Genomic DNA, 14,058 nt, shown 5'->3' with positions numbered 1-14,058 from the left:
GGTCTTGTAAACTTTATATGACCCAGCACAGGGGAAGGCCAGGGCCAAGTAGTGGGAGTGGGTGGGTAGGGGAGCAGGGGCGGGGGTGGGGTATCAGGTCTAGACAGATGGGTGATGTTGAGAATAAGGAACTGCTTTGACGATTGTGAAGGGGCTCAAAGTCCAAAGTCTAACCACTAAAGAGCAGAGCTGGGCAGGTCAGGAGGAGGCCTGCTCCATGTCCCTCTTGCCTCATGGGACTTAAGGTAGTCTTTCTTTTTAAACAGGGTATTTCATAGCTCAGATTGGCCTGCAACTCAATGTATAGCCACTAACAGTAATCCTCCTGCCTCAGACTTCCACATGCGTGGCTTACCAGCTCTGTAGGCTTTCAAAGCTTCTGAGAAGGATAGCGTTCTCCTGGAGGGCTCTCTGCAGACATGTGCGTCAACTGAGTCATATCTCCTGTGTAACCTTATTAATAAACCAAGGTTCATGTTTAATGGATTTTTGAAATTTCATAAATAAATTGGCTTAGTTCTAAAAAGCATGCTTTTAATAAAAATCTCTGTATTTTGAATAAAATTGCCCACTCCGGTGCTTTTGATCTCACCACAGGTCATCATGCTGGGCTTGCTCGTGCCTCCGTGGTGAGACTTACACTAAGCCACAGGTTGAGCACAGGTTTAGGAATCCTTGACTCCCTGACTCCACAATCCACTGCCCTCCCTAGACCCTGCAGGTGCACAGATGGCCCCATGCTAAGAGGAATGCAGTTCAGGGCCTGCAGCGGTCCAAGCCAGATGGGGCCCCAGTGCAGGGAAGGCGAGGGGACGTAGTCTGTCCTAACCCAGAAGGAATCGCCAGCTGACAGCTGTGCGCAAAGGAAGACTTAGTTTCTCCAAGGAAGTCTCACTGTGTGTGCAAACCACACGAAGGGCAGGCCCCGTACCCAGCAGTAGCTGGCCAGCACAAAAGGAGCTCAGCGGTATTTTTGGAAGTTTTTTTTTTTTCCTTTCTCATAATTCTTTGGACATTTTTCTTACCTTAACATGTCTTTTGCTTATTATATATTACGGTTTCCAACTTTGTGTTTTCAATGGTATTTCTGTATGTGCAATTCTGTGCCTGCATTTGGATGTTTTTCTTGTACTTTTCTTTCAGTTGTTTTTTTCCTGTTTGTTTGTTTGTTTGTCCTATTCTGGTGTGTTGGTTTTGTTTTATTATTGATTCTTCAGATGCCTGTTTGTCGTTGTTTTCTAATGAGATTGAGAGAAAGAAAGGGAGTGGATTTGGATGGATGGGACGGATCTGGGAGGAGCTGAGGGAGGGGAAACTGTGATCAGGACATAGTGTATAGAAAAATCTATTTACAATGAAAATTAAAATAAAATGAGTGCAGTTGCCCCCTGCCGCAGGCTGAGCCTCTTAGTAGTTTGTGAGGCAGCCTCTGGGCTGAGCCATGTGCTTTCTCCCTTGTCTCCCACTGTAGACTACTGTTTTCCAAAGTGAAGTTGGAGTCACTCTGCCGGGGCCCGGATGAGGCGCTGCTCACCTGTAAGCACATGCTACAAATATGGAAATCCTGCTACAACCTTACCAATCCCAGGTAAGAGGCCAGTGGTGCCTGCTTTGTGTCATGTTCTCATGGGTATCTGCAAATCTGAGCCTTCTCGCATGTGCATGACTCTGGCACAAACTGTCACTCCCCCGTGCCCTGTTCTCCATAAGCTAGAATGATGGGACTTCGTGCTTCTCCAGGGCTGACGAAGCCTCCAAGTCATGGGTATTGTATTAGTCAGGGTTCTCTAGAGTCACAGAACTTACAGATAGTCTCTATATAGTAAAGGAATTTATTGATGACTTACAGTCTGCAGTCCAAATCCCAACAATGGTTCAGTAGTAGCTGTGAATGGAAGTCCAAGGATCTAGCAGTTGCTGAGTCCCACACGGCGAGAAGGCGAAAGAGCGAGGGCTAGACTCCCTTCTTCCAATGTCCTTATATGGTCCCCAGCAGAAGGTGTAGCCCAGATTAAANGTGTNTNCCACCACACCTTTAATCCCAGATGACCTNNNACTCNGAGATCTCCCTGTCTTAATCTTCTAGATTCAATCACCACTGTGTCTCAAGATCTCCATACCAAGATCCAGATCAGAAACTTCTATCTCCCAGCCTCCAGATTAGGTTCACTGGTGAGCCTTCCAATTCTGAATGTAGTTCATTTCAAATATAGTCAAGTTGACAACCAGGAATAGCCACTACAGGTATCTTTCATTCCCCTCTCCTCCCAGCCCCAATGGCAAGTCTTAGCATCTTTTTAGAAACTGCCCAGTTGAATAGTCCAAATGAGTTTCCTACAGTAATATTTACAGGCTCTGTCGCTAGCAGGTCACATCCTATTAAGAATGGAATTTACTATGAACACAGTTCAAAATAATTCTTAAATTCATGACTCATACAACTATAAAATCAACACATATTAAATGTTTTATTTACTTTATTCACTTGTGATGAAGTCAGCACAAGGTTATGGCCCATTCAAAGAGGAGTTTGTAACGTTTGTAACATGTATAGGCAGAAAAGCTGAAATGAATTCACAAATAGATGAAAAATAGTATCCTATAAGATGGCAGACTATATTTTATGGGGCTATCTTTCCCACAGGATAGAAATCAATTGTATCCCCACAGATAAAATTTGTTTGTCTTAATGGTTTTCTACAGGTCATCTCCTTCTGCCCCTTCAGAACTGTGTAGTACTGTAGTTGCCAGAACGTCAAAATGCTGCCCTTTTGAGTCAGCAGATCCAGGAAAGAACAGCCAGTCAACCCCCCAGGGGGTCACTAACAAACACCCCATAATCCATTTGCCCCAAGTCTGGGACACACTGCCAGAGTGATTTAGCAAAGCGTTATCCGATGATTCAAGTGACTTCCTGCGATTCAGATACTCAGAAGGCTTCTCAAATTCATGGCAAGGTAGATGGATGACATATAGTATGCTCTGAAGAGTCAGGAGGCAACAAGGTGTCTGTCACTCGGTGGTGCCAGGAGAGTAGGAGGCAGCCAAGTACAATGGTGGTCATGGTCTGCAGAGACCTACAGAGAGGAGAGGTGGCTGTGAATTGGGCTATGGCACTGGGAAGTGGGAATTTTGATTTTTTAACAAAAATGTCTTCAGTTGAACAAAATGTGGTGTGGCTCACAGTCTAACTCCAAATCTGAGTGCGACTAGGCAGGAGGCTAGACTAGGCTGAGAGGCCCAGGCCAAATTAGACAAGGTGATGAGCTCTAGACTGGCCTAGGCTGCAGAGAGACCGTGCTTCAACAAACAAACAAATCAAAAAGGCTTTTGCCATTAAGAAGCAAGTATTTAGACTCAGAGCCTGTGAAAGTGGGTGCGCCCCGGGGACTGACCTCAGATAGACTAGCGATTCAGCTGTGGCAGAGCAGCTTGGGGTATGGGGCTGCAGCTGGGTAAGCCAGCTCCACTCATGGGGTCTGACAGGACTTCTGAGATGTAGTAAGTCCCCTTCATGCTGCTCCTCACTCCCTTCCTTCGCTTTGGCGAAGGATAAGCAGTGCTGAATCTCACATTTTCCTTGTCACAGTTTGATCTGAAAATAAAAATCATTTTTACTTAAAAATCCTACTTATCTATATCTATAAGCAAAGATGGGACATGCCGGTCTTTATCTCCCTCACAGGCCCCTCTCCCGGCCCATCGAGGGATGTGGGATGTGGGAGGCTTTGCCCTATAGCCCAGCCTGCAGCAGACACTGCTCAGCTGGTTGCCTCCGTGGAGCCCATCTTTTGCCTGTACCCCCTTTAGAAGGGAGAAAATAAACCATCAGCTTTCTCTTTGCCAATTTCCCTCATTTCTCCACACCTCTCCCACCTCCCCACATTTCCTCCCACTTAGCAACCAAGAATATTGAATGTGCAGAGAAAAAAAAATAGCAGAATTGGAAAGCCTTTAAAAATACCTAACCAGATGCCTGTGACCATATTCTTCTTTCCTTGAAAGATCTTTTAGGGACAGAGCAGGGTGTTCCTGCCCTGGGGTGGACATGAGCCCTCCCAAAGCCCTGGGTATGGGGTGGAGGCAGGACAGCCGTTATCAGAGCTCCCTGTCTGTTTCAACTTCATTTTCTCAGGATATAAATAAATGTTTCTCCGAAACCCTTTACCACTGCACAGAGGTAGGCATGCCTGAGCAGCTGGGGTGAGAAGTGGCCCTGTCTAGGGCATGCAGCATGCACAAACAAGGCTAGCTCTGCAGTCGGCTCACTTCACTGCCCCTAGATGCAATACCACAGGACCAACAACAAATAGCCTCCAGGCTTGTTAGGTCAGATGGACTTTCACACAAGACAGAATCATGGTACGTGAGAAGCATCCTTTACTAAAAATGAAATAAGCTGAAAACTGAGCAGGAAGGTTTTTACAGGGAGCAGTTGGAGTCCAGAGGGAGTAGGTCTGTGCCAACCCCCTGACTCCACTGCCCTTGCCTCCACGTGTTCAGTGTGGCCTCTTTGCTTCATCTATCTGGGTTCCCCATCTTCCCTGAGGCCCTTACAGATCATCCTGAGGCTCAGCACGGGCCCTCAGGGCACTAAGAGGAGCTGGAGGAAGACGTGGGCCAGCCCGAGAGTGGCCAATGAGAACAGCCCCTGACTGTATGTTCTCGAAGCTCTTTCCATCTTTATTTTTGCTTGAGGGAAATCTCAGTAGAAGCGGGCTGCAGAGCTGAGCTTGGACAACTTGTACCAGTGGGGCTCCACCTGCGCTTGGAGGACGCAGTTTCTGCTTTGAGCAGTGGGTGGACGTTCTCTCCAGGGTACATTTAGGGAAGTGCTGTTGTTTCAGGGTCTCTTTTCCTGGGTCTGAATTTTTTCCTGCATTTAGGATAGGAATCTGACTTGCTCTGTCTTCTCTCCCTTAGTAAAGAATAAAGCTCTCTCAGTTCTTTTCCATAATGACTTAGCCACTCAGAACAGTGTGAATCCAACCAGCCTCTCACCAGAAAGGTCCCCGTGGGCTCCCAGCATTCCAAATCACATCACTTCAGCCAGGGGTGACAGTGATTGCTTTCACTGAGAACTTCTCTGTGCCGACACCAAACTGGGCCACTTCTGTGTGGCCTCTCACCCCTGTTAGCCTTGCAAGTCAGCTACTGTTACTCCAACTTTAGAGGAAAGGAAAAGCTAAAGGAGACTCTGCAACATACCCAAGTTTTCCAACTTTGATTTGAGTGGAGTTACCATCAAACAGGAGGCTGTCTGACACCAAAGCTCTCTCCGTGACAGCATACTGCTTCTGTTGATGACAGCCAGTTTCTTTTCTTCTTCTCCTTCTTCTTAAATTGTCAGGCACTTCTTTGCCACCTCTGATCACTGCCACCTGAACCTCCTCTGTCATTAGCCTTAAGATGACATCCTCATGGTTGGAAGAAACTTGTTTTCTTCCTAACTCCTAGGTCAATCACTTACTAACAAACAGCATTTAAAGTTGACACACACCCGTGCATGTTTTCTTTACTTTAGGCCTCCTAATAATCAGCAGCATTTTGGTAGGCCTTTTTTTATTTTACAGAATGTGTTCTCCTTATGCCTTCACAAAAGCAGAATGAATGGGCAAGCGCCATGTTGGATCACACTCTTCTCACTGCTGCGAGACATGAGGCTCAGAGAAAGCTTGTGTGATTTAGGACCCAGACCTCAGAGGCTACACAGAAGTAGGGGTCCTGTCTGAGTCAGTGTTCTACTGCTGCGTAGAGCCACCATGACCACAGCAGTTCTTATATAAGAAAGCGCTTAATTGGACTGGCTTAGTTTTAGAGGTTTAGTCCATCATCATGGCAGGGAGCATGGCAGCATGCAGCCAGACATGGTGCTGGAGAAGGAGGTGAGCCTTCTGCATCCGGATCTACAGGCAGCAAGAATAGAGAGAGACTCCAGCGCATGGCTTAGGCTTTCGAAACCCCAAAGCCCAGCCTCTGTGACGACACACACCTTCCATCGGGCACACCTAACTCCAACAAGACCACACTTCTTAATCCCTCTTAAGTAGTGCCATTCTCTAGTGACCAAGCGTTTAAATCTGTGCACCTATGAGAGCCTTTCTTATTCAAACTACTACATTCCACTGCCTGACCCCTATAGGCTTGTATCCATATATATCATAATGCAAAAAAATTCATAAAGTCCGACTCCAAAAGTCCCATAGTCTTTCACAGTCTAAACACTGTTTAAAAGTCCAAAGTCTCTTCTGGGAGTCAAGGAAATCGCTTGACTGTTACCCGCTATGAAATCCATGTCAAAACGCAGATAACAACTTCCGACCTACAGTAGCATAGAATATACATCAACATTCCAAACGGGAGGAAAGGCGCGCAGTGAGGAATGTTGGACAAAACCCAGACCCGCGCCTCTCCTTTCAGCCTCTGTCAGGGTTCCTGTCTGCACCCCTCTCTGAGATGAAGGATATATTGTGTGCCACACAATATCCTAGGCGCTGGCAAAGGGCAAGGCTGTGATAGGAACTCCTGGTCTATCACCACCACACCTTGTCTTTTGTGCTTAGCCTCTGCAGCTGTGGAAGACAGGAAGCGTCTCTAAGAGAAACTACAGTTCCAATTTTAACCAGTGTTTACTATATATGCTCTGAATTCTCAGTCATAACAGGAGAACAGTAGTTCCCTGGAGGTGCATACTTATGTATGTAGACATTTCCAGCTCATACACTGTGGACTTGGGGTCTTCCTGATTTCCGCTCCTGAAATTACCTCTTAGCACCACTGACCAGTACTGGTTCCTGATCCTTCCTGCCATCTCCTTTGGGAGACTTCCTGACAGCCTGAGGGCCAGGCTGAGAAGAGAAGAGAAGAGATACCCTGGTAAATAGTTCGTGAGAGGTGCCCAAGTAGACAGAGTCACAAAGGGAGGAAGGGAAGTGACATCTAAGTCAGTGAGAGGGGTGGATCTAGGAAGAAAACATCCAATATGAAGAAAGGGTAACCCAGCTTGAACAATGCATAGTTGCCTTGAATGCTGGTTTTAAAGGGGCAATGGAAGACAAACTGCAGGATAGGCCCAGAGGTAGTTGCTCTGTCAGTGGAAGGAGATAGGTCTTGTATCATTATTAATGATTATGGTTCCAATTGATTTCTAATGTTTGAAGTGGGGAGCCCTTAGATTCCCACATCTCCCATAGTTGCACTGGAAGGCCAGAGGTAAGCTGTCTTTGGGAACTCACCAGATATAGTGACCAAGACAAGTGTTTAAAGGGAGCTGTGTTTCTGACCATTGGCTTGGGCCTGGAAGTTTTGACTTGCCAGAATGCTCTATCTGTACACTCTTTCGATTATTACCCAGTTCTGAATCTTTCCTTCCATCATCTAGCCAGAAAAGTCACCCAGGTACAATGGCTTTCTCAGTTTTTAGTGACAGACAGAGAGTAAGAGCCCAGAGCCTCATCTAGGCTCCAGGACCCCAGCTTTTGGGTCCTTTCAAACCTCACACGTGGCAGCCAGGGTCATGCTCTGAAGCTTGGTGAGGTGGAATCCCACAACATTACCCCCGCAGCACCCCAGTGTGGTCCAGTGGGTGCCCAGGCAGGTCCTTCCTTTCTTCTAGAAATGCCTCATGTGTTCCAGAATCATTATACATTGAGACAAAGCCTTCTCAAAGCTATCAGGAGCCTTCGCAGTGCTCAGATCACTAACCCTTTGTGACTGCTTATATTAAAAAACACTACATGAACAGGCCAGTGTTGGAAACATTCAACACATGTTGTATGATTATCTGCTCAGGAGTTTGTATTGTCTTCTACTAAGGGAGATTTTTTTTTTTTTTTTGGTTTCCCAGTGTGGAAATAATTAATAGTGCAGCTTCCAGCAAGTCTGTAGGGATGATGTGGTAAATGCAGGCTGACAGTCTACGGTAAGCGAAGTTTCCTCAGCTTCCTGTGTTTCTCTAACTACATCTCTGGACATGGAAATTGTAGCCTGTAAACTGGGTTAAGGTTCATAACAAATCTCATTTGCCACTTATATCCAGCAGCAGCTGCACACAGGAAGGAAATTGTGTTCCTTGACATTGTAGATTTCAAATGGTTTAGAAAAAAAAATCCTAGAACCCCCAGACATTATCATGATAGGAATAATAATAATAATAATTTCTACCTATTGCATAGATTTGGGATCTCTGTGGTCTAAGGTCTTTTAACTGCTTCACCCCTGTTCAGCCTGCAGTGGCTTCTATGTGACAGTGACAGTGACAGTTAGGGAATGCCAAGCCTGTTTTGTAGGCCAAGCTGGAGAAAGGGTAGACAGAAAGATGGACAGTGCAGGAAGCTGGTGGCGTAGCTGCCTGGATGCAGGCAGCAAAGCCTGCTGTGAAGCCGGGGAAAGCCAGAGGACCACAGCCCAGTTCTGCTGTGACTGTTCACCGAAGTGCTCCATACTGTCTGCTCCTCATGTGGTAAATGGGAATATTAGCCATGTAAGGGACTTGAGATTTATCTGGGGACACACTCAAGTTCATGACTGATCACTCGCAACCTCAAATCCAGCAGCTGTCTGAGAGCTGCAGAAGTCCTGAGGAGTGGTGATGGCCCTGGGTGTTGTGGCATACTTGGTCTGGACGAAGCCTTTACACTGTACAGTTCAGGAAATGTTCTGGGTAATTCTCCTCATGCCACAGAGTTCATAACCCTGCTGTGGTTTGTGAAGTCATCTTGGAGGGCAGTGTACAAGATTCTGTGTGTACAACATTGCAAGTACGCATGCAGGTGTGGACACACCTCCAGCGCATCTGTGCTGGTCAGAGGCAATTTTCAGGAGTTGCTTCTCTCCTTCCATTGTTGTGGGTATCAAAGTCACACGCGAGGCATAGGCGGCAAGTTCTGTACCCACTCAGCTGTCTCACCAGCCCCGTCTTCTCTTACATGCTATAATGACAAAAAGAGTGTTTGTGATATACATCACTATATGCATTACTGAAGTCCTGGGTGCAGGACACCTTCAGGTGTGGACAGATGAGGACCATCCAGACATACATAGGTATCCCTGTGCTTCACATGCTGTGCCAGCTTGGCCTTGGCCTTTCAAGTGACTGACATTAACAGTGTGTTTTGCAGTGACTCTGGACGTGGGAGCAGCCTCTTAGACAGAACCATCGCTGACAGACGACAGCTTAATACAATCACTTTGCCAGACTTCAGCGATCCTGAGACAGGTGAGAATCAAGAGCCAGAGGGGGTTGATGAGGGGAGCAGAAGGGGGGACCAGGTGCTGGGTTGGTATTTGAGATTGACAGACCCCAGGTTGGGGTAGACTATGGGGAGAGGCCTCAGGGAAATAACTGGACACCTAACTGAGAGGCATTCCTTCAGCCTCATTTTCCAGTGTTGGTTCACAGTAAGGAAATTAGTATCGTTAGCCCAGATTGACTCTTAAATCTATTTCCCCTTGTTCTGGGAACTTAAACTTTGAAACTACAGTGTGGTGGCTTCCTCTCTGCTCTGTCTCCCATAGGCTTCTGCCCTTATTGAAATCAGCCATTCTGAGTTCTAATCAGTTGCATACATAAACACACATGCTTCCAGTAGGAGGACCTGTCTGGTGACAGGGGCTTCTGAGCTGCTAGTTCTACTGTCCTTGTGTGGTGGCCCATAGCATTTTACTGCCTCTGAGCAAATGTTTCTACTTGGCTGGAAAAGACCTCTGGGGGCAGTGTGCTCCGTGATCATGCGTCCACGGCTCCCTGGATGCAGGGAAGGAAGCGCACCTCCCTAATTTTCATATCTGCAAACAAACAGTTCCAGCAGTAATGCTGGGTCATCACTGACAATCTGGGGACCCCACAGACCTACAAAACATAATGAAATTCACTCAGCTTCGAGCTTTAGAGGTAGTTCTAGGACACCATTAGAACCAGCTCTGCCACTCTCCCCAGCCCCCAACACCCAACAAGGGACGGCTGGAAGCCTTAGTCTTTCTATGGCTCACTTCATCCTATATGGATGGACTTTAGAGAAGGAGCCTCGGGGTCACTTTCCTGTCCTAGTGACACATCCCCAAACCTCACCCATCCCCTGGAAAATCTGCCCCTGGATAGCTGGTAGGAGTGGGCTCTGGGAGTGTGGTGGTGCTCCCAGAACCCATCTCATAGTCCTCCTGACTCATTCCTGCCAAGGCTCCCTTTCACCAGATTCAGAATCAGCCTAAGGCCTTCCTTCCAAAGACCCTGAGCCCCCTGTTCCAGTGACTGCTGGTTACAAGTTGTGGTTTAATAGAGTTTAGCCAGGCCAGCCGGTACCGTTCACAGGCAGACTGGTGTAACCACAGGCAACTCTGGGAATAGCTCACCCCAGGTCGATCAGCATGTGTGGGTGGACATGGATGCCAAGGCATAGCCCTACTTTTGTGGAGACAGTCATCCCAGCAGGCTTTTAAGGCCCTCGTGGGAAGGAAAGGTCAGACTGCTGGGACTCTAGACAAAATGAGATGAGGCTGGGCCTGTGCCACTGCTGAAAGTCAAGCTGATCCCAACGAGCTACCGTGGCTGCTGAGGGCTGCCAGCCCCTCTGCCCTCTTCCTCAGTGTCCCATGAGATGAGCCATACAAAATCACAACCTCTTTTCCTTTAGCTTACTTGGGTCTTATTGTTCTCTTGAGGTCCAGGAATGCTGTTTATCGTAACAGAGAGCTGCAGGAAAGGAATGAAGCCCTTTTTCTTGCTGCCTTGTGTTCATGGGAACATCTTCACTATGGCTGTCAGGGATGCCCTCTGCAGGATAAATCTTCTCAGCTGCCATGTTATCCGAGTGGACCGCATGGCTCAGGCTAGAATAACCACCCCTCTCCATCGTACTGCCTCTCATGTGGCTGATCCCTTGGAAAGATTCCCCGATTCCAAGGAAATGCAAGTATCTGGAGTTTGGGCTTCTGGTTCCTAGGTCCCTACCAAACAGCAGTGGAGACCACCCCTCCCAGACACAGGCTACAGACAGTCCACTTCACTATGTAAGCGAACCCTCCCAGGCCCCTTTTGTCTGACCTGCTGGGAATCAGGGCTATTTACACAGAATCCTCTAACTGGTAGACTGGGGATCAGGGAACTAGAAGGCCTCCTCATGGGAAGTCTTGTCATTGAGCATAAAACCCTCTGAAATGATAGTGTACGTCAGAAGGCATAGGAAGGTTTGCCTAGACGTGGAAATCATGCCTCCATATTGATTAATAAAAGCCAGTTTTCTTTAGTTCCTTGTGAGGTGTCTGGAGGCACAGTTACCTTAGACTCACACCTTTGTCCGTCTGCCTCCACTGCCCATGGATTGGATCTGTTCCTCTCAATGTGATTTCATTTCAAGAGAAAACATGACTTCCAATTCAGTCACAAAGCTGACTAGCGCTGTACCGTGGAGAAGTGTTGGTCCCATGGCTGGCCTCCGTCAGCATCCCCCTCTTGCTGAAAGCACCCTCTACAGCAGCTTTCTGTTTACCCTTCTGAAAAAGCACGTCCCTTCCAGGAGCAGTCACTGCTGTGCGCTCCACAGTCCTGATCATCGCTTCCCACACATCCCTCGACAGTGCCCTCATTATGTCTCAGAACTCTGAAGTGCTGCAGGACCCCGAGCTTTCCACGCGGGATTCTCAGCCAGCACTGTCTTGGGCATTGTTCTTCCTTTGCCTCAGCTTTTGGCTCCTGTGGTGCTGGCAGCGGCTAGCTAATTCTGCACATCCACTGCCGCCTTGCCCATTTAGTAAAGACTGGGCCACAGAGCAGAAGAGAAAAGGGAGGCCATCCAGCTATGGTCTAGCAGGAGTGGCTCTAGGGTCAGGTTCTGTCAGGGAGAACCAAGCTGACAGGTGCCAGCGTGCTTTCACTGACAGCCACGCCTGGTGCTTACTTTCCTAAACCCCAGGGCATCTGACACAAGCAAAGCCACACAGTGCTGACAGCAGAAAGAGGCCACAGCTAAAGCAATAGCAACTTTCCATTGTCTTGATTGTGCCACTCTGGGGCTCAGGGCCAAAAGCCCCCACTGCATACAGACTCTTTTGAGAACCAAAAGATCATCTTGGTGTACATTTGGTTTTCTCTAGAATTTAAACGTATCAGAATAGAGATTCTAATATAATGAATTCTTCATCACTAAGTTTTATATATATATATGAGATAAGAACTTTTAGAGGTATAAAGCATAAACCCTGAATACATCTTATTAAGCAGACAGGTACTACGAAGGTCCCATGACAGAACATGGCATTTCTTCTGCTGTCCCCTGGCTTCACGTCTTCCCCTAGGAGGTCCCAGCCAGTGAAAAGCAGGAATCAGTGGAGTGACAGTTTTGAAGCTATGGGTCCTTGTCTTTTCTTCGGAATAAGTCAGTAGTTTCTGAAATAAAGGGAGGAGGGATTATTATTCTTTCTTTTGCCTTCAAAACAGGATATGGGACAAGGGGGCTTCTCTTCCATCATTGGTGGCTATCACCAGACACCTATCCAGAGCAAAGGGCTTTTCACCTCAAAGTCTGATGCCTTTTGTTTGGGAAGGTTTCTGGTTGCAGCGTGGTGGTCTTTGCATCACCCCATACCCTGCAGTTGTGGGGCTATGGTTCTGAGGGCTGCGGTAAGACCAGCCAGTGCACACAACAGGAGGCCACCCACATAGCTTAGCATTCCACTGTCACAACACTGGGACCATGGGACATGTCATTGTACTCAGCCCACTGCACCTTGGGAAGCTTGAGTTTTCAAGTGAATTTATATAAGTGCTTCTTAGAAAAAACAAATCTGTGGGAATAAGAAGGGGTAGCGTGTCCTGCAGAAGCCTTGCGTGATGCAGGTTAGAGATGGATTCTTTCAGGGGGTAACTACTGAGTCTGTGCTCAAGTAAACCAGAGTTATCTTTACTCCATGATGTTGCAGAGCAATTCGATAACCACTGGAAAACAGATTTGTTTTCTTTGAAAAGCGCTTGTATCCTATCCAAGCAGAGGACTGACTGTATTACATGATCTCGTTTTCTTTGCAGCTTATGTGAGTATATTAAAAGCTAGTTGGTTTTTTTCTTTGTGTTTCTAAAGGTTTCTCTTTTTTTTGCTTTCATTCTTTTTTTTCTCTTTCACTTTTTAGTGTCAGACTCCTCCTCCTCCTCTTCTCTGTCAAGAACCGAGTCTCCTCTCCACCTGTTTGTGTCTTCTCCTCTTCATTCTCATCCCAAACCTGACATCTTTGTGTGGCCCCCTGCTGCTCATTCATTCAGTGACCCAGGTCCCCACCGGGAACCTTCACTCTGTAAACATGGTTTTTCCTTCTTCTCAGACCCCTCCCCCTTCATTTGCCTGTTGTATTATTTTCTGATAATCTTCCAACTGATAAGCTGGCTAGGAAATGTGTCAGGGAAAGATCTTGCATAATTGAAAATCTGAAACTGTTGGGAACAGATGGAAAGGTAAGAGCACAGACAGTGACCACATTCGAACCTGTCCTGGAAAGTAAAAGGGCCGGGATTCAGGACAGAGCAGAGGAAACCTTTGCAGAGTGCCCTCCGAGCTTTCCTGGTCCTTCCCAGCTTTCCTGGAGCAGGCATAAAGGCATGAAAACGGGGTTTCCTACGGCAAAGTTAAGGGCTGAGGAGATGGCTCTGTTGACAAAGTGCTTGAGACACGAGCAAGGAGACTTAAGTTGGGTTCCCAGCACCCACTTAGAGGCAGGGAACAGCTCTGCAGCTATAGCCCCAGTGCTGGAGGGACAGACACAGCAGACTGCCAGCCAGCCTACCTACCAGTGTGTGGCAGCACACCCCTTTAAGCCTTGGGAGGCAGAGGAAGGCAGATCTCTGTGAGTTTGAAACCAGCCTGGTCTATGTAGCAAGTTCTGGGCCAACCAGAGCTACTTAGTGAGACCCTGTCTGAAAACAAAACATCTTACCTGAGGCTATCTCTGCCCCTCACAAACACATGCACATGCACTTACACACCTGTGCACCTCTATCTCTGCCCCCCACAAACACATGCACATGCACTTACACACCTGTGCACCCTCTGTCTCTGCCCCCACAAACACATG

At 47.4% G+C, this 14,058-nt stretch overlaps 1 protein-coding gene across 6 annotated transcripts in view; it reads left to right on the top strand.

Moving 5' to 3' along the window:
* The window catches only part of Ttc7b (tetratricopeptide repeat domain 7B), a 216,906-nt gene that overhangs the window by 157,954 nt on the left and 44,894 nt on the right, over positions 1-14,058 (top strand). For 4 of the 6 annotated variants that reach the window (XM_021201845.1, XM_021201846.2, XM_029541062.1 and 1 more), the window contains exons 16-17: positions 1,472-1,588; positions 9,120-9,217. In XM_021201845.1, the coding sequence (XP_021057504.1) occupies positions 1,472-1,588; positions 9,120-9,217 (215 nt within the window). Of the gene's footprint in view, positions 1-1,471; positions 1,589-9,119; positions 9,218-13,122; positions 13,285-14,058 lie in introns of all 6 variants that reach the window. The other 2 variants (XM_029541061.1, XM_029541063.1) reach the window with 1 other exon arrangement.

The sequence above is a fragment of the Mus pahari genome, chromosome 7, assembly GCF_900095145.1.
Source record: "Mus pahari chromosome 7, PAHARI_EIJ_v1.1, whole genome shotgun sequence".
NCBI lineage: Eukaryota > Metazoa > Chordata > Mammalia > Rodentia > Muridae > Mus > Mus pahari.
This window is presented reverse-complemented; position numbering and strand designations above follow the sequence as displayed.